Below are 21,311 nucleotides of genomic sequence, written 5' to 3' on the forward strand. Positions count from 1 at the left end.
GTAAGAATCAGCTTTTCCGAGAGTCTAAAACGCTTATCATTAAAAAAAAAAAAATTAAAACAATGTTTTTAAAGATCGACAATTGTGTTGAGCGATTATTGTATTTTTTTTATTGATTTTTAACTGTTTTTAATTGTATTTCAGTGTTTTTATATTATATTTGTGTTATTTTCAGTGTATAATTATCAGAAACAACCCCATTTTTAACATTAGCCTAAAATATATGCAGTTCCACGGGACCATGAAACGCATTAACAGGTTTCCCATACATCCTTATGGGAAAAAATACCTTTAAACTCGACGCCACTCCCAGAACCAATGGACTTTGAGTTTCAAGATGCCACTGTATTAGAAACCTGATACTTAGGTATTGTACTAGTGATAGATTAATTACATTTAAATCTGACAAACCAGAAGCACATATTTGACTACACTTATCATGTCAGTCTGCAACTTTCTTCTTCTTGCTTTTTCTTTGTCCATGTAATTAGATAAGAACTTAAACTTTAAGGTACTGATTTTAAAACAGGTTATCTTTTGGGTGTTCCAGCAGCTTTTCCAGCAGATTCCTGTCAGATCTGTTCCCAGTGCTGAACATTTCTGCTATTCTGCATAAGGTGACAGTTTGGTTTTCCTGTCTGAGCTTGGCAAGCAGACCACTATTTTATATACTTTTGGGGGGTAAAATCAACCCTATTTATATGGCTCAGAAAAATCACTGGCTTTAATTACTAAACAAGAATGATGCAAAATGCATGAAACGGAGCACTCAGGAAGCCCAGCAGAACAAGAGGGAGGAGTGCAAAAGAAAATATGCCTGAAACAAGATGTAAACAGGTTTAAAGTCTTATGATTAGAAAAATCATCTGATTTTTCCTGTTTAAATAGTCAGAGCTCGACTGTAGACAATACAGTTTTGGTGTTTAAATGCCTCCAAGGACACAAAGTTCTATTACTGACAGATTTTTACCAGCCTAATAAACACTGACAAATGTAGGACTTTTTATCTATTTGCTGCTGGATTTAAATCATTGAAACGTCAGTGGTGTACAAATAATGTGCTTTTGGAACATTAACTAAAGCGTAATATTACATAAAAAGAAATTAAAAGTATGGTTTGAATATGCTTTGTAAAACTTAAAACAGTGAACGCATCATTAGTTACCTAACCAACCGGTTAATTAATCATTACTACCAATTTTAGCTAATTAAACAAAGCCAGATTTGTTTTCAGCTGGCCATGTAAAAGAATTACACTCCTTTTAAACCTTTCTATCAAAGACAAGCAGCCAACTTAAACTTGCTACAGGAACACTATGCCATAATTTAAGCACGTTCCAGAAAAAGCTAAAACAAGCCGCTCAGGTGGCGCAGCGATAAAATATGCTAGCACACCAGAGCTGGGATTTTTAATACATCGTATCGAATCTCAGCTCTGCCATGCGTCTGGGCTGGGCGTCTATATGAACAACGTTTGGCTGTTGTTCATCCAGGAAGGGAGCCGGATAGGGACCTCATAACTGATGCAATTACGACCTCTGCTGGCTGATGACGTCTGCACATAGACAAGGGATAATGCGTTAATCAGGGTGTGGCTCTCCGTGCACAAGGCTGATCCGCATATGAACTCGCCTCGTGCAGGTGAAAAGATGCAGTCGGCTACTGTGTATGTGTCAGTGAATTCTCCTCGAACAGGGTGGGGGTCAGCACCAGTAGAGAAGAAGCATACTGCAACTGGGTAAGATTTGGGAGAAAATGCATTAAAAAAAAATAAAATAAATAAAAAAATATATATATATAGTATATACTGTATATACGTGTATATATATGTGTGCGTTTTTTCTCCCAATTTTTACGTAGTCAGTTTGTCTTCCGCTGCTGGGGGATCCCCGATTTCTTGCAGTCGAGGTGGGTATATTGCTGCTCACACCTCCTACGACCCGCGCACAGCCCTTAGCGAAACCCTTTTTCTCTACTCACCAATCAGGGTCCTTACACAGCGTTTGAAGACCCCGCCCGGTCATATTCCGGTCATCCCGGCTAAATATTCCGGTCACCCCTACCTGCAGGCACTGCCAATTATGCCCACTAGCTTTAAAGTTTTTGCCTTTATTCACTGTGTTAAATTCATCATACTCAGCATGGTGATGCTGTTTGATTAAAGCTGTCTTATTAAATTTGTTGTTTTGAATGTTTTCGGAGTTGTTCATCCACTGCTTACTTTCGCCATGTGTGTGTGCAAGTGTAAATGTGACTGTCACAGAATCGGTTACATGAGATGGATCGGTGCATCTCCAGTAGAAAACACTAACACACAAGGAAACAAGATGGACAATGAAATACTTTTAAGTACAACACAGTAAAGGACAAAAAAATGTTGAGGCACATTATTTTCTAGTGAATATTACCATGTGAACAGAAATGCTGACATACAAGATTATTTACAAAAGATACAGTAGTGGAGTTTGTCTGATGAGCCCTCTCGGCGAGGTGGAGAGAAGGACCAGCTGTGTTCCGAGCTCATTCACAAAGTCAGTCTTTCCATTACTGTGAACTTCGGCTTTCCCAAATACTGAGCCCTGACCGAGGACTTCAATCCCCAAAAAATAATAATAATACTATTAAAACAAATGACTATAACAGAGTTAGACTACACATAATGGGTGCCTGATAAATCATAGGTAAAAAGTGGAACATGAATGCATGGTGCAGATCTACAACATGATTAAAGAAGAAGTTCAAAAGATAACAAATCTGTACTTAGTCCCGTTTACATCCTGAAACAAACATCAGTCCCACCAGGAATCTCAATTGCTCATTAATGCAATTTCTCCAAGCTAAACGGATACATTGATCAAAGGTGCTTCTACAATCATTGTAAGCATGTGGTTAACCTTTATTTTTCACAAATAAATGTTTCTGGTACCTTAAAGCAAGAGACCTATTTTGTATGCAATGCAACACTGTTCTGGAGCACAAATGAAAGTCACAACTGAAAAGAATGTCTAAAATATTTTACTTTGCATTCCTGATTTAGATGGTCAGCAAGTTCTCATCTTTACACCTGAAATTGGCAGGTGAGCAAATGGCCATGGATGGATAGAGCATAGCGAGTTGGGCGCTCAAACTTGCAGCCTCCCATTACCAAGGTGAACACTTCTTCAACAATACTGGTGGACAGGGGTCATGGTATCTCCAATTCACCTCACTTGCACGTCTTTGGACTGTGGGAGGAAACCGGAGCACCTGAAGGAAACCCACACGGACACGAGGAGAACATGCAAACTCATGAAAGGACCTGGACCGCCCCACCTGGGGATCGAACCCAGTATCCTCTTGCTGTGAGGCGACAGTGCTATCCACTTAGCCACCGTGCCGCCCTTCACATCATATTTTACACATTCATGACAGGACAGGTAGTTACTGGTTACACAAGATTCATCAGTTGGACAACTTTACGTCTCCAATTCACCTCACTTGGATGTCTTTGGACTGTGGGAGGAAACCGGAAACCGGAGCTCCCGGAGGAAACCCACACAGACTCAGGGAGAACATGCAAACTCCACACAGAAAGGACCTGGTTTGCTCCACCTGGGAATCAACCCCAGGACCTTGGGATGATGTAAGGTGACAGTGCTACCCACCAATCATGAATGACTTACAGCATACATCAGCACTCAGACTCACAACTTCCCAAAGACCACTGGCAAAGGTCATTATCACACATTTCTACAGTTTAGTTGTAACGCCCCCTCCCCCTTTTCCAGAAAAATAAATAAATAGAGCATAGAACAGGAAAAGCTGGTGCTGCTGCAAAGTCGAGCGTTTTAGTCACAAACATTGGCTGCAAGATCCTGGAGAGACTGAAAAATGTAAAACGTTACAACATAGAAAAAAAACAAATGGAAAAAAAGTTAATGGAACAATAATTCTGATCTACACACAAACATCCACATGTCTCCCTCTCTTCTCCCTATTTTAAAATTAGTGGTCCTATTCATAAAGAAACAAATATGTAAACATAAAAATATTAGAATTGGTTTTTGTTTCTTAACAGTTACTGTCCTTTCTGTGTCTTGTAATGGAATTTCTTTCTGCGACCCGTACATAAACCTCATCATCATGCACTTCTCTTAAAAGATTATAACTCGGTTGGCTGTACAGCTCTAAAAGAACAAGACTTCTGCTGAATTCAAGTAAGCACCATATCAGACAAGTCTGACTTTTCTACGATTTCTCTCTTCACAGGATGTCCTCTGTCCATATTCGGAACAGTGCCACGTTTATTTTTTTGACTCGTCTCCTGTCGGCCCCATTTCTCACGAGCAAGAAAAAATAATGAAAGTGGACGAAAGCCATTATTAGTTCCTTCCTTAGTAAATGGAAACGAACTTGTGATCGGTGGCCCTAGGATTTGATTTTCTTCAGATTGTGGATTTTTATTTGTACACGTATGCAGAACAAACATGAGTTTGGAAGCAAGGTCTCCCGGTGGCAGATCTAACATTCAGAGGTCTTTTCATTTATTCTCCCGTTCATTCTGTTCTCTGTTTTCAGTTAGTCATTCTTGACTGGAAGCTGTTGCTTCCAGGCCTCGTTTAAATACACCAGTCGCTTGTAGTTGAGCACAAGCAGAATAAAGTTCAGTACGTATGTGGTGATGCAGATGATGCAGAAGTCTTTCAGGACAAAGTAGAGGATGTAGGCCAGGTAGAGCGAGCCTATCACTGATACGATGGACGTGGTCATGAGGATCAGCGCCGCCATCGCACTTGCGGTCAAACCTAGAAAACACAGCACGAATCAGTTAGCAATCTCTTCTACAGTACACCATACACCAAAACTGTCAAAACCCTTTATTACTCAGAAACTTCACACACATCCATTAGTAACAGGTGTATACAAGCATATCAAATAGACAATGAGCTTCACACTTTGTGCCAACAGTTTAGAAAATGTCCCGCTCTATTCATAGCATCATCCATAAACAATTTGCAACTCCACATTAAAACGTTTTTGGACATATAGAGTCTGAAAACCTACATAGCCGTATTTCTTTGATCTTTCTACATAGACGTATTTTATGTCATCCTATGCGCCTCTTAATTCTTAGATACCTTAAAAAGCTGTCTACTGAGGTGCCTTAATTCAAAACTATTAAAGTGACTAAATAACCAAGGAGCAGTGAAGGCAATCCCAGCATTCTGTGCGGCACAACTTTTCTCGCCAAAGATTTCAAATATGCCAGACGAAGGCGGAGCAACGAATGAAGTTCTTTTCAAATGTAAATAAATTCCCACTGATTTTTAATTTGTACAAAGGTGTACAAGTGTCATCTTTTTACCTCAGCCTATTGTTTTGAATGGCCTGAGGCTAACTGTGTTAGCTTAGTAAGCGAAAACTGCGGTGACGTAATCCCTGTCTAACTAGTGCATCTAAATAATCTGCCTTATGATTATTTAGTTTGATGTCTTATTACTGTAGAATCCTCTCTACAGTACGGTACGAAGTGAGCAGCAAGGCAGCTCACTAGGTTTTCAGACTGACTCATAGTCCAAATGCTATATTTTTAGACACCCAACATCTGATTATTACATCCTAAATCAAATGGTTTTTTTTTTTTTTTGCCCAAATCATCTGCTTGTTTTATGGGTTCATTAGCACAAACAGGCTTAAAATATTAGTGTTAAAAATATGACAGCATTTGTTAAACCTTGAGTTTTAATTTTTTGGTCGAAAACATAAATGCATTTAGCATTTTGTTTAGGAAGGTAAAACATAATAAGCATTGATAAACATTTTAACCTTTCCTCCAGTCTGCTTAACACCCAAGTAAACACAGTCGCTTTGGCATTCTCCTTTCATGTCATGCTATTCATATATCAATACAGACAGAAGGACAGACGTTGTGGTTATGAGTGAAAAGACAATGTGACCAAGAAAGCTCACACATTTTTTATGCCTATCGGTATCGAGTGCAACATTTGCTTCACTGTTTAATGCTAGTAATGTAGAAAAAAAATAGCTCTACTTTAATGATTCAAAATATTTATTTTTTTATTGGGATTTTAACATCATGTTTTTCACACTTTGGTTACATTCATGACAGGACATAATTACAGGTTACACAATGGTTACTTAGCACACAATGGATGAATGTAGAATTGATTCAGAAATCACAATATTTAAGCATTTCATTTTTTTTTTTAAAGTGCCATATTTGGTAAAAAGAGGTCAAAGTGCATTAAAAAAAATAAACTGAATATTTAGTAATCATTTGTTGCAGCCCCCTCAATCATCTCAATTGTAAAACTTAACCCAACTATAAATTGGTAAGACTTTGATGAAGTGACATATAGGAGAACAACTACTGACAGCTTGGGGGTTATACACTTGCAAAGTGGTTGTAATCAGACAAAACACCTAGATGAAAGAGTGCTGTGTTAGAGAGTCAAGGTCTGGGTAACCTGTGGGCTGATGGGCTTTAAAATGCAACATGTAGGAGATGCTGAGTCAGCAGATTTCCCACAATTCTCAGGAGAGGAATAAGACAGATAAATAGAAATAAACAGTGCCAAGAACAGGTGAGTCATCTCTAGAAGGAAAGCACAGGACGGGACTGACATCACTTGAATGTTTTATGCAGGCGGCTTGACTGATATGCTAGCCAGAAAATTAGCGGACAAATGGTTTTGGAGTCACTTCATTTTTCAACTTAAGGGATAGAAATGTGTCGAACTGGGGATGCCAATAACCCTTCCTCTGCCTTCCTTCCTGCCTGCCTGCCAGCCTTCCTAACACACACAACCTGTTGTCTGCTTTGCTGTGCCAGGATTAAAAGGCATAGATCATGTTTCCTATTCATCAGAAAACTGATGACTAACATCGCTGATTAAAACAACTCTCTGATAAAAGACTTTCATTTTCCATGACAGAATTTACATTCACGTTTCTGGCATTAAGCAGATGCTTTTGTCCATTATACAGTCTAAGCAATTCAGTGTTAAGGGCCTTGCTCAAGAGCCCAACAGTGGCAACCAGCCACAACTGCCATAAAACAAGTTTATTGAAGCACTCAATATATCCAACAATGTGGACACCTGACCATCAACATCTTGGACATACCACTAAAACTATAGACATCTTAACAATTAGCAAAGAAATAGACATTAATATAAAGTTGCCCCACTTTGCAGCCATAACAGCCTACACTCTTTTGGGCAAGCTTTCCACAATGTATTGGATCATGTAATTGAGAATTTTTGTCCATTTAGTCAAAATAGCATTTGTAAAATTAGGACTGATATTGTGGTATGGGCAGTTGTAGCCTAGCAGTTAAGGTATTACACTACTAATCAAAAGGTTGCTGGTTCAAGCCCCACCACTGCCAGGTCGCCACTGTTGGGCCCTTGAGCAAGGCCCCTAACTCTCAATTGCTTAGACAGTATACTGTCTCAGTAATGTAAGTCGCTTTGGATAAAAGCATCTGCTAAATGCCAAAAATGTAAATGTAAATATTGGACGAGAAGTCCTGGCTTGCAATCGATGTTCCAATTCATCCCAAAGGTGTTCAGTGCGGTTATTTATTTATTTATTAGGATTTTAATGTTACATTTTACACACTTTGGTTACATTCATGACAGAACAGGTCGTTACTGGTTACACAAGATTCGTCAGATCAAGTCTTTTAATATCGAACACAGTCATAGACAATTCTGTATCTCCAGTTCACCTGATTGCATGTCTTTCGACTGTGGGAGGAAACCGGAGCTCCCGAGAGAAAACCCACACAGACACGGGGAGAACATACAAACTCCACACAGAAAGAAACCAGACCGCCCCACCTGGGAATCAAACCCAGGACCGAGCCACGGTGCCGCCCTGTTGGACATGCTATTGCAAAACTATAGACATTAATACATTTTTAAAGTTGCCCCACTTTGCAACTATAACAGCCTCCACTCTTTTGGGCAAGCTTTCCTTAATGTATTGGATCATGTCATTGGGAATTTATGTCCATTCAGTCAAAATAGCATTTGTAAAATCAGGACTGATATTGCACGAGAAGGCCTGGTTCAGTGCGGTTAAGGCAGGCTACTGACGCACACAATTTATTTTAGATAAATGATTTTAGACACCTGTTAGAACTAGGTGTAGCCAAGACGTGAACTGAAAAGCCTGAAGCATTACTCAAGTTCCTAAAATAGTTCTTTTTATGGCCAAGGGTGAGAGATTAAGTTGAGGAATCTAGCCCTGGAATGAGGTGTAAAGCAGACTGAACCTCTAAAAAGTTAACTATTTAGCAACACCAGTCACTGTCTACACTTGCACAAAAACATGGTGTCAAATTCTTACCCAGTAACAGCTGAAAGACATAAAAGAGTAGTCCATAGACACTGTTTGGCTGGTTTAATGCACTGCTGTTACCGAAGATAGATCCCAACAGTCCGAATCCTCGACCCCATCTAGAAAAAGAAAGAGGAGGAAAACAAAGCCTTGTTTTAAAAGAAAGAAACAACTTTAGAGAAAGCAAGATTAGAGATCTAAGTGTTGGCGAGATCATTAATGATTTCACTTGTGTGAATATGATGTGCAGAAAGTGAAGCTTTGACCTAATTAGAAGTCACAAGATAATAGGCAAGCATTTGTTTCATTTACTCTTGCAAATAGGACAGTATTCGCCCTGCAGCATTTTGAAATATAATATTAACCTCAATGTAAGAGGAAATAATTTATAACAGTGCATTACAGCACTTTGTTAAACATTGTTGAAGCGGTAGTCAGTGTTCTGCATCATATTAATCTTATTATTAAGGTCCTACCTAATTCACGGCTGTAAAAAAATCACATCACTGGTCGTGAAATGAGTCTTTTCCAGTGTAATATGCAATTTGCTGTGAAATTCAAAATGTAAGATTTGCGTTTAGCGATTTAACATTTGTCAAGTGCCTCGTCTTTACTGGTTAATTTCCACTATAGGGCGGACCTAGTGTAACCGAGAGTCTTCAGAGTTTGCTGAGTTTATAAAGTAAGAAATAAACTCTACGTAGACTAACCTTAGGGAGCTTAATACTTTACTGGCTTGTTCTTTTGCAGCGCAGAACAGACTACAAAGAGATGATCACGTGTGTAGGGAAGCTCACTTTTCCATTGATTATGGAATCCCCAAAAGGACAAAATGCACTCAATACGTAAACACAAGTCAGACATTGTCAGCACACAAGCGCCCAGGTGGCACAGCGGGATATTCCGCTAGCACACCAGCACCGAGTTTCTGAACTCCTTGGTTCGAAACTCGGTGTTGCCTACGGTCGGCTTGGTGCCATCTGGCGGCCATAATTGGCAGTGCCTGCAGCAGATACTAATTGGCCACCGTATCTGCAGGGTGGGGGCCGGACTATGTGTGGGTGGGTGGGTCTTCATACGCTGTGTAAGGACCCTGATTGACGGAAGAGACGCCTGTGCAGAATGCAGGGGCGAGAAGAGGAGGGCTGTACACGTGTAGGAAGAGGCGTGTACAGCGACGTGCTCTCCTTGGATGCAATCTGGTATCTCTCAGCAGCGGAAGACAAAAATTGAGTGCGCTAAATCAGGGGGAAATTGGGGAGAAAATGCATAAAAAAACAGTCAGCACACTACACCACAGAAAAGTCTGTTACACTAGCAATCCTACAGCAATTCAGTTAGCAATTGGTTAGTCAAAATGTCCACGATTCTGTGGACGCAGGAAGGGGGTGTGTCAAAACCTTTGAGGCTGTTGCTGGATGTTCTAGGGTTAGTCAACCTGTTAAGGCAGCTGTGCTGTGTATTGTAGCTTCAATTTATGAGTGTAATTTAATGACTGCTGTGAAATGTGACACTTCTTTAAAAATCTGTAGAATCTGTGATTTCTGAAAAACATGGTCCATGAAATTAAGCACATTTTCCCTTGTTATAAAACTGACAAATGCTTTTGGTGGTCATTTGCTCACACTCTTATTTTCTTCTCTATAATGACAAAACATTTACATCAGCACTTACACTGTCTGATGCACCATGAAGCTACTTATTTAAATATATAATTTACACAAAAGGTTTTTATCCTGGGTGTCAGAACCACAAATTGGGTTGCAAAATGACCTCTGAGAAAGCCACAAGGTCAATGACAAAATATTTTTCATACCAAAGAAATGATGAAATACAACATACTGTATTTCAATAAACTCAGAAAATAACGTACTGACTCTGTTCCATCTGCAGGTCACAATGAAACACCGGGTGGACTCTCAGGGGCGCAGGGGGAAATCATACTAGTACACCAGAGCTGACATTTCAAAGTCTTAAAGCCCGAATTTCAGCTGTGCTACCAACAGGCCGAGCACCAGTACATACTTGTCCACCGCGTAGCCATGGCCTGAGGGAACAGAGAACAGTGCATGACTCTCCGTAAGCAACACGGCTCCCCCCATGAATCTGTCCTGTACAGGTGAAAAGAAGGAATAGGCAACTGCACACATCAAACAGGGTGAGTGTTAGGCCGCTCAGGTGGCGCAGCGGTGAAAAGCACACGCTGCAACCAGAGCTGGATTTCGAATGCACGGTTTCGAATCCAGCTCTGCCTTACCGGCTCGAGGCTGAGTGGCAACATGAACAACGATTGGCCTGTTGTTCAGTTGGGGGGGCGGGACAAAGAGCCGGATGTGGGTCTCTCTCCGACCTCTGCTGGCTGATTAGAGGCGGCCACACAGAGATGAGGAAGGAGTGCTCTTAGGATGTGTCTCTCCGCATGCAACGCTAGGTGGCGCAACACTCATCAAGGTGTGGGTGGCTAAAATGCATCCGGCTTGCTGCTCATATGTCGGAGGGGATGTGGGTTAGCTTCGATCTCCACGGTCAGGGCAGGGTTCGGCATAGGCAGAGAGGAAGCACGATGCAAAATTGGATAATTGGACGCGCTAGGGTGAGTGTTAGTCACGGCCTTCCAAGGTCTGAAGTGAAGCCGCAGTAGAGCAGTAGGGCACACGGTAGCAGTGTTTTATCATCCCTGCCCAGCTGACAACAATGCAATCACCAGTGTTTGATTAAAAAAACCAAACACATCTATATTATTAAAAGCAGGATAACTTTGCTCCATCACAGGCTTGTGCACCATAAAGCGGTCTGACTCAGAACATCCTGAATGTATTTACACCTCCACACTACAGCGGTATATAACTAAAAAAAATGCAAGATTTAATTGGTTAAACAGCCTTAGAATCAGGATTCAACTGAGTATAATGGAAATGTAGTTTCTATGGAAGTGTCAGAGCTTTAGAAACCTATAGCCCGGCTTTGGAATAACCTCACGGGACAGATTCTGAGTGATGAAACCAGTCCTGCATTCCTCTACTCCCCTCCCAGCAGAAAAATCATGCCACTACTCGGGTAAAGATGAACTTTAGACACTTTAATCCTATGAACCGGCTCCAAATCTATATGGTACGGCTAATGGCCTGATGATGCCTGAATAGCCCGTTTAATAACAGGAAAAAAATAAAGATAAGCCTTATCAGCCTTATCTTCTGTATCTTAGTTCCATACTCACCTGAGGAGAAGTTGGCAGGGAGCAAAGTGGGCACCAGTAATCAAATTAGCTAATACGAACTGCTGACAGGAAAGCTAATGGGCCGCTCTACATCATCATAAATGTGCAAAGATATTAGCACCAGCATTTAGATCAGTCCCACTGTTCCTCATAATTTAATGAGCTACTAAACAAGCACAACGTGATTAAGCACAACAAATAACTCATAACAAGGATTATAGATAAGGTCCTACCTAATTCGCAGCCATATAAACTGTCACAGACAGTGAAATAAGCCTATTCCATTGTAATATGCAATTTTTGTGGACCATAGCAGTTATATAGGATGCTACCACTCTAACCAGCCAGTTTACCAAATATTAGGCCTGTTAGAGCAGCACCAGCGAACTGCTAATGTTGGTATCATGGTGTAATGTTGGTGTCCAAGGCAGTTGGAACTGGACTAGTAACCGAAAAGTCACTGGTTCAAGCCCCACCAGTCAGGTTGCCACTGTTGGGCCCTTAAGCAAGCCCTTAACCCCCAATTGCTTAGACAATACACCGATCAGCCAAAACATGGTTTTAACCATAACATCAGCACTGCAGTGACACTCACATGGTGGTGGTGTGTTAGTGTGTGTTGTGCTGGTATGAGTGAATCAGACACAGCAGCGCTGCTGGAGTTTTTAAATACTGTGTCCACTCACTGTTCACTCTATTAGACACTCCTACCTAGTTGGTCCACCTTGTAGATGCAAAGTCAGAGACGATCGTTTAGCTATTACTGTTGTTTGAATTGGTCATCTTGTAGACCTTCATCAGTGGTCACAGGACGCTGCCCACGGGGTGCTGTTGGATGGATATTTTTGGTTGGTGGACTATTCTCAGTCCAGCAGTGACAGTAAGGTGTTTAAAAACTCCATCAGCGCTGCTGTGTCTGATCCACTCATACCAGCACAACACACACCAACACACCACCACCATGTCAGTGTCACTGCAGTGCTGAGAATGATCCACCACCTAAATAATACCTGCTCTGTGGTGGTCCTGACCATTGAAGAACAGGGTGAAAGCAGGCTAAAAAAGTATGTAGAGAAACAGATGGACTACAGTCAGTAATTGTAGAACTAGTGCTTCTATGTGGTAAGTAGAGCTGATAAAATGGACAGTGAGTCTAGAAACAAGGTGGTTTTAATGTTATGCCTGATCGGTGTACACTGTCACACTTTGGATAAAAGCGTGTGCTAAATGCTGAAAATGTAAATGGTATTGTTTAATAAAAATGTCTAGAAGCAACAACAGCTCAGCTTATAGGTATTAGAACGAACTGTACCTCAGTTTATTAGCTCTTAGAGTCTGATCTAGAACATGTGTTTGTTGTTGCAGAACCAATTTCTAAACACTTTTTGGTGTTAGGGATGTAACGATGCACCACAAGACAGTCAATAACCGATTCAAAAATTCCACGATCGATTTGACATGTAAAATGAATCGATATTCACTTTAAACAGCAGAGGGCACTGACACTATACACCTCGCCTGGTTGACGTCACTGGCGCTATACGCCTGGTTGCCAGATTCGGGGGTTTTCAGCCATTCATTATTTAGATAAATAAAAGATAATCACAAATACAAATCTCGCCGCTCCGGTGGCGCTGCGGTAAAAAGACACGCTGCAAGCAGGGCTGGATTCTGAGTACCTCGTGTCGAATCCAGCTCTGCCTCACCGGTTCGAGGCTGAGTGGCTGTATGAGCAACAATTGGCGGTTGCTCAGTTGGGGGGCGGGACAAAGAACCGGATGTGGGTCTCTCTCTGTCAGAATGCGATTACGACGTCTGCCGGCTGATTAGTGGCGCCTGCACAGAGATGAGGTGGCGTCACACTCATCAATGTGCGGGTGGCAAAGATGCATCCGGCTGCTGCTCATGTTTCAGAGGGGATATGGGTTAGCTTCGATCTCCTCGGTCAGGGCGGGGGTTTGGCATAGACAGAGAGGAAGCACGATGCAAATTGAACAATTGGATGCGCTAAAGGGGGAGAAAAAGGGGGGAAATGTAATAAAAAATTTTAAAAAAATACAAATCTCTTTTTTAAGAGAAATAATAAAAAGAAACAATCGTATTGTGAACCCAGTATCGTGAATCACATCATCGCATTGTGGGTAGAGTGTATCGTTACATCCCTATTGTTTGTTTAAGGTTTTTGATAGTGTGTGTGTACAAAAAAAGCAGTAATCACAATAACTCACATGTAACAAGCCAATTTACTGAAAGTACAAGGACATGACTGGCATACAAAAAGCCCTCAACACAAACCCCATCCTAAATCTAAGCCATGAATTGAAATCCCGACAGCAAGCAGACAATTCTGCTTAACGTTAACCGCCGACATTTATTTGCTGCACATTTTATGATTTACTTTAACAAGCACAAATCGATGTGATGTTCCAGTGTCCAAATCATTCTGGTTTAGGGACTTAAATGACCAGATGACCGCTAGCCGACAGTGGTCATTGTTCGAGAAATGCTGTCGGTTAAAAAGGTCGTTAGGTTCATTTCCAACAGCTGATGCTCGATTTGAATTAAAGAGAGGAGCTCCACATCTCAGACACACCGCAGGTACAGAGAAGTCAGACTGCTGATCTGTGAATCATCCTCACCAGCCATCGGGACACATACAGCAGCTGTCTGTTAACATACTCATTCAGAAAAAGAAGGCCGACGACCTTATATAAACAAAAAAATTTCATTTTATGCGTTGACATGTTTATTCTATTTATTAGGATTTTAACGTCATGTTTTACACTTTGGTTACATACATGACAGGAACGGTAGTTACTCACTACACAAGGTTCATCAGTTCACAACGTTATATCAAACACAGTCATGGACAATTTTGTATCTCATATTCACCTCAGTTGCATGTCTTTGGACTGTGGGAGGAAACCGGAGCACCCAGAGTAAATCTCGCCGCTCAGGTGGCGCAGCGGTAAAAAGACACGCTGCAACCAGAGCTGAATCCATCGAATCCAGGTCTGCCTCACCGGTTCGAGGCCGAGTGGCTGTATGAGCAACGATTGGCCGGTTGCTCAGTTGGGGGGCGGGACAAAGAACCGGATGTGGGTCTCTCTCTGTCAGAATGCGATTACGACCTCTGCCGGCTGATTAGTGGCGCCTGCACAGAGATGAGGAAGAGTGCCCTTAGGGTGTGTCTCTCCGCATGCAACGCTAGGTGGCGTCACACTCATCAATGTGTGGGTGGCAAAAATGCATCCGGCTGCTGCTCCTTAGCACTGTCGCCTCACAGCACGAAGGTCCTGGGTTTGATCCCCAGGTGGGGCGGTCCAGGACCTTTGTGTGTGGAGTTTGCATGTTAGCCCCGTGTCTGCGTGGGTTTACTCCGGGTGCTCCGGTTTCATCCTACAGTCCAAAGACATGCAAGTGAGGTGAATTGGAGATACTAAATTGTCCATGACTGTGTTCGACATAACCGTGTGAACTGATGAACATTGTGTAATGAGTAACTACCGTTCCTGTCATGTATGTAACCAAAGTGTAAAACATGACATTAAAATCCTAATAAACAAACAAACAAACAATTTTCTATCTCCAATTCACCTTACTTGCATGTCTTTGGACTGTGGGAGGAAACCGGAGCTCCCAAAGGAAAGCCACGCAGACACGGGGAGAACATGCAAACTCCACACGGAAAGGACCCGGACCGCTCCACCTGGGAATCTTGCCGTGAGCCACCGTGCCGTCTCTATGCGTTGACATAGTTTACATCATAAACAGAAGAACTACTGTGCACAATGATTAGAAACAGAAGTGGTTTTGTGGCAGTATGGAGTACGAATGCACGTTAAACTCGGCAGACCAGAGAAAGGCTGACTTTTGTGATGAGCTGGCATAGGAGACCACAGACTGTCATCAGACCAGAAGCAACATAACACCTTAACCTTGTCGGTTTTAGTAATATGCTGTTTTGCACATGAATTAAGCCAGTTGAGAACCTATTAAAGACTAGTCCAAGGTACTCAGCCTTGGGGTTGGGACATACATATCTCTTTTCCACGAACGCGGAACTGCCCCCAGTTTACCGGTTTCGAGTGTTTCCACCAAAAAAAGAGGTTCCAAACTGCTGGAACCAAAGAATACCAGGGTTTTTTAGCGTGACGTCATCTGTGGGCGTGTCCAGTTGTACAGGTTAAGGTGCTTTCACATGAAAAGCTGCAAAACCGCTTTTGTGCCATTGTTTCCTATGGAGCTTCTCATGTGAATGTACAAGAGAAAGCAACAATGGCGACAAACACAAGGGATGGAGTCGCCTTTTACGTCTTATCGCCAATAGTTGATCGATGCTTTTTGCACAAACATCTGCAACAACAGCACAAATGCTCACAGGTAATCTACACGCTCCGTCACCTCCGTACTCTTTACTTCCGTTGCACAACGCCTACCGTTGATGATGCACGCTTGGTTCCCAAAAACTGGTGGATACGCAAGCCGGTTCAAAAAAGCCCGAACTGAACCAGTTCAATAACCAGAGCTCTTTGACAGTCGCTTATCTAAAGTGACTCACAGTTGAGACTGGGTGCAATGTAAGCAACTGAGGGCTAATTGCACAACAGTGACTTGGCCAACTTGAACCGATGACCTTGTGATTACTAGTCCACCATTGTAACTGCTGAAATCTCACTTTCCCTGTTTGACTCAGCATTCAGTGACACTTTACGTGACAGATTTTTATCTGGTCAACTTCTCAAACAGAAGTGGAAGTGTCCTCCTTCTCCAAGTGTGCTTTTTATGCTGACTTCCTGTAGACGTACAGCATTTTACTAAGGATGTTAATGATTTACAAATAACCAACAAATAAATAACTGTAAAATCAAAGCTGTCTGTCCAAAAATGGGCATTTAAGTTAATTTCCTGCAGTTTAGAAGCCTTTACTTATAACTCCATAACAGGTCTATGATGTTTAATAACAGAATATGAATAATAATCAGTTACATCTTAAAGCTTTAAAGTACAAAATTAACTTACAGTAACAAGCAGGGTGACACATTTAAGAAAGTCGAGAATATTAAAATAAAAGCCCTCTGGACACAAAAGGCAAGTTCTATCTATGAACCCACATATATGATTTACGAAAAAGTCAAGCTCAGCAGGGCTTTTCACATGACTCCAATCCTTGCACAAGAACCCTTCTCTAATTTCCCAAGGGTTTTTACACCCGAGAACAACCGAACACAAAACAGCCATCAAGAATCATTCTCAACCTGTTGCATGTAGATTTACTTTGCTTTAAAACAGTGAGCTAAGTTTATATTACAACCAAAACTAGTGCTAGACAATATGATACTTAAAATGTGCAATTATGCACTTTTGTGTAAAAAAAAACTGTAATAATAAAAGTAAAGCTGTCCTACTGTTCAGCATCTTGATAACAGCAGCTGCTTTTCAAACCAAATCACATCGTAAATAGAAGTACTCAAGGAGGTGAACATGTTATTGGTGCAGCAGGCAGCATGCGTGCAACATAGATAAGGGCTTGGCATTACAGTCTGTAAGAAGTTGTCATGTTCTCCCCAGGTTTGATGATGTCATTCAACCATATCAAGACCTAGTATAAACACAGAGTATATACTGTTTAATGTTTGCGCACTCATCACTTTGAACTGCTGTTATAATTCCACTGGTCATACCCAAAGACTTTAATCTGCATTATGTCACTTTACTGTCTCGGTTGTTAATATCAGGACCTATATTTTTCATATTTTAAGCTAAGAGCTATATTTTTCATATAGTTCATTTAGTGTGTTTTTTCAATTTGTATATTTTTCAATATATTTTAGGTTTAGTGTTGCACCATGGGTCTGAGAGTAATGTCATTTCAATCCTCTGTATGTCCTGTACATATTGCAGTATTGACAATAAAGCAAACTTTGACTTTTGACTTTTTGAGTCGGTTCATATGTACTGGTAAGAAAAACACTGAGTCGAAAGTAAAAAGAATATGAACTATTAAGAATATTAACTATTTTTTGAGCATGTATCTGGTCTACATATTTATACTAATGTTACTGGAAGATATGTGTAACAATAACATTGCACCAATTGATTAATTTAACTCATTTGAAATAAGAAAACCTGAAGTGACTTTATACATAAAAAAATATGTACTATCCTGCTGCAGATCATCAGTAAATCTACCAGACCCAGGATGCACAGTCTTTAAACTAACAATAGAAAGTGTGACTAAAATATGTGACCAAAATTACACTGGTGATATTATCACAATATAATTATCTGCTAATTTGAATGATTAGGAAATTAAAGTTTAAAAAAGATAACCAGGCACTTATACAGGTATTGATTGTGTAGGGGGTTAAACAAGTCTAATACTCAGGCAGTACATTTAAGTCATTTAACTTATGATGTTTGTTTTATTCATGTCAATAAACAAGAATAGAAAGTTGTAACAGACCAGGACTTTTAAACTGGAGGAAAACATCTGGTCGATTACAGTTGTGGCTAACAGTTCCACGTCAGTAACAGTTCCACTAGTCATAGATGAACACATCTGGGTCAAGGGTTATTGTGAACACAGGCGTTTATGCTAGTAAATAAACACTTTAAACTACTAACTAAGCTAACGTTTTACTGGTTTAATTAATCTGTTAACAGCCAGAAATGCAACAAAACGATGAAACGTCACACTGACAGCTGGTGAAAGCTAATCCAGGTTAGCTCTGCACAAGTCATGTTTAGTTCTAGAGTATTGCAGAAGTGATGTGGGCTAACCGACTCATTTTAAATAATCATTTTGAATAAACAATGGCACAAAATTAAACCGTTCTATACATTTCAGGATTTAAAACTGGCGCGTTTTACAGCTGGGCTGTGCAGCTAAGATGCTAACTAAGCTGGCTGTTCGATTCAGGAAAAAAAAAGAATCGACTCTTCATTCAATTCCGATCCATTGTTTGAAATCAAATTCTTCAGATTAGAATTCACATATTTTCGCTGTTCTACTCTACAGTGGTGGAAAGGAAATAAATGACAGTTTTACTAAAGTAAATATTTAAAGTATGTGATGTACTTTTATGATTTACAGCTGTCAAAGACAGTTTATTTAATTTACCTAAATTATTGCTGATAGGCGCAGTGAGTCTTGATAACTGCTCACTGAAAAGGACTCATATTTACTCATCGTATCGTAGAGATAACATTTGCATTGTTATTTTTATGGTAAATATGTTTAAACTGTATAATGTGTGGACGAATGCGTTACCCATTAGCAGAATCAGCTTCACAGCATTGGCGCTTGGGAGCTTTAGATTCGACTCACAATTCTCAAAAACTCAGAACCGACTCTTTCGGGGTCGACTCCTAGCCTCTTTGCTAACAGAAATAATACAGTAAATTTACTTCCACGGTTAAAATTGTAAACATTCACCAGTAATAAGGTGATAGCTAATGTCACAATGCAATAATCGCCATAAAAGACAAACACAAAGAATACAATATGAAAAAGCTAAGAGTCAGGATTCATAGCGTAGATTTGATGGACGTTGGGCTTTGTCCTAAAAACATACCACTGGACTAAGTAGTGTGTCTAATTAGTACTATAGCCAAGTACGGAACTTACTCACTTGGCGTAGTATTTAATGAGTAGCACGCGGATTGAGACGCAGCCCTTGATTGCTTGAATAGACACTCGTTAGCTTTTAGCTAGCTCCCGCCATGTATCAATAAGTTTAACTATTTAACTATTATTCTAGCTTACAGTTTTCCGAAAAAGAAAATGAAACACTTAGTCTGTTACAGTCCACACAAGCCTGTATAACAATGAACCAAAACAAGCAAACATATGCTGACAGAGTCAGAGAACCCTGACCCAGACTGAGCTCACAATTAAACAATGAGGGTTATATTCAAAACTGCATATTGCCCATATACTAAACAGTGTGTGTGTGTGTGTGTGTGTGTGTGTGTGTGTGTGTGTGAGGAGTCCCCATGCTTAACTATCATACTACTCACACACACACACTATTAAGTATGAAAGTAAGCGCTTACAGAAGCAGCCGATTAGCCTGTCTGGCTGATTTTCTTACCTGGAGGTGAACACTTTGGAACAGCTGATAGAATAACTCAGGTCACACATGGCCCTGTAATCCGCATCTCGGGATTTTTCCCTCTCCACGTGAAACGCGTATAAAGAGAGCAGAATTCCTAACAGACAGACCAGCAACCTGGCTATTCTTTCCCATCGAGGGGTGGAAACACTCAAGACGGGCGCCGCCATATTTTTCCCGGCCTTGCTCGCACACGCACTCCTACTGAACCATAGCTGAGAGGAGACGTGGAAGAGCGGCGGAAGAGCAGGGGCGTGTCCACCCGCCGCTCCTCCCCACCGCCTGTAGGGGGCGCACACTCCTCTGTATAAATACAGACCTGCGGTTACAGCTGAGCTCAAACATCGACATACTCTTGATAAGGACGTGTGTTTTCAAGCAGTCTTGATATTTGTATCATTTCTGCAACTGACATTTTTCTGTGACTGAATAATTAAATAATTTTCTGTATTTGTTTTCTAGGTGGTGCCTAAATTGACTGTGAGCTTAACCAAGATGAAGCACTCAGTGAATCAGAATCAGAAATACTTCATTGATCCCAGAGGGAAGTTGCAGTTCTTACAGTAGTACCCATTTATGTAGAAGAATAAACACTGTAATAATTTAAAACAAAGAAAAAAGAAGAAGAAAAATTTGCAAATAAAGTTAAAAAGTTATTTCACACATAATTAAAATACTTACATTATTATTCTTATTATTATTATTATTATTATTGCACATATGAATAACGAATATTGCACAGATGAACCATAGTGTCACACTTTAAGGGAGGAATTATAGAGTTTGATGGCCACAGGTAGAAAAGACCGAATGAAAATTTACCTTTAAGGTGAAAACACATTCCATTTTCATGTTTTACCACTGCATTATTCTGGTCATGTTCACAGTGGAATTGGTTTCCACCGGAATCATTTACATTTACATTTTCAGCATTTAGCAGATGCTTTTATCCAAAGCGCCTTACAATAGAATGACAGTATACAGTCTGAGCAATTGAGGGTTAAGGGCCTTGCTCAAGGGCCCAACAGCAGCAACCTGGCATTGGTGAGGCTTGAACCAGCGACCTTCTGGTTACTAGTCCAGTACCTTAACCACTAGGCTACAACTTTATTGATCACCTTGGGGAAATTAACTTGTTACAGCAGAATGAAAGCAGGAAAAAAACAGAAAAAATACAACTAAGTGAAATATAATGCACACATAGTGGAATAGCATAACAGGCATAGCTGTAGCCTAGTGATTAAGGTACTAAACTAGTACTCAGAAGGTCACTGGTTTAAGCCCCACCACTGCCAGGTTGCTGCTGTTGGGCCCTTGAGCAAGGCCCTTAACCCTCAGTTGCTCAGACTGTATACTGTAACTGTTATGTAAGTCGCTTTGGATAAAGGCGTCTGCTAAATGTCGTAAATGTAAATGTTATAACACAAACCTGTTACATTAAAGTAACCTGCATATTTAAACCAAGGGTCAAGATCTTAACCTTGTTGAGTCACAAAATGTGTACCAGCTGAAAAAACAGATATTTTTGTACATTTGTGTTATATACGTTTGATTGAAACTGTATTTTTAGGCACTTAAGTTGAGACCTACAGTGAGCATAGCATGTTCATCCATGCATTCAAGTTCTTTGG

General features: G+C 40.7%; 1 protein-coding gene across 1 annotated transcript; it reads right to left on the reverse strand.

Moving 5' to 3' along the window:
- Nucleotides 1–2,330: 2,330 nt before the first annotated feature.
- Nucleotides 2,331–19,879, reverse strand: vkorc1l1 (vitamin K epoxide reductase complex, subunit 1-like 1). Its single transcript, XM_062988550.1, has 3 exons — nt 19,660–19,879; nt 8,356–8,465; nt 2,331–4,784 (listed from the first exon to the last, which is right to left on the reverse strand). Exons 1-3 carry the CDS (start codon nt 19,848–19,850, stop codon nt 4,558–4,560), a joined length of 528 nt encoding a protein of 175 aa, XP_062844620.1. The 5' UTR covers nt 19,851–19,879; the 3' UTR covers nt 2,331–4,557.
- Nucleotides 19,880–21,311: the final 1,432 nt, after the last annotated feature.

The sequence above is a fragment of the Trichomycterus rosablanca genome, chromosome 26 (genome assembly GCF_030014385.1).
Source record: "Trichomycterus rosablanca isolate fTriRos1 chromosome 26, fTriRos1.hap1, whole genome shotgun sequence".
In the NCBI taxonomy this organism is placed as follows: Eukaryota; Metazoa; Chordata; class Actinopteri; order Siluriformes; family Trichomycteridae; genus Trichomycterus; species Trichomycterus rosablanca.

Bases quoted from the DNA above. Each gene is read 5' to 3' on its own strand.
- vkorc1l1 (XM_062988550.1), bottom strand. From the start codon at position 19,850: ATGGCGGCGCCCGTCTTGAGTGTTTCCACCCCTCGATGGGAAAGAATA. The intron at 8,466-19,659 runs GTAAGAAAATCA...TTCTTTTTCTAG, and splicing joins TCCAAAGTGTTCACCTCCAG to ATGGGGTCGAGGATTCGGAC. The intron at 4,785-8,355 runs GTAAGAATTTGA...TGTGTTTTCTAG, and splicing joins TGTCTTTCAGCTGTTACTGG to GTTTGACCGCAAGTGCGATG.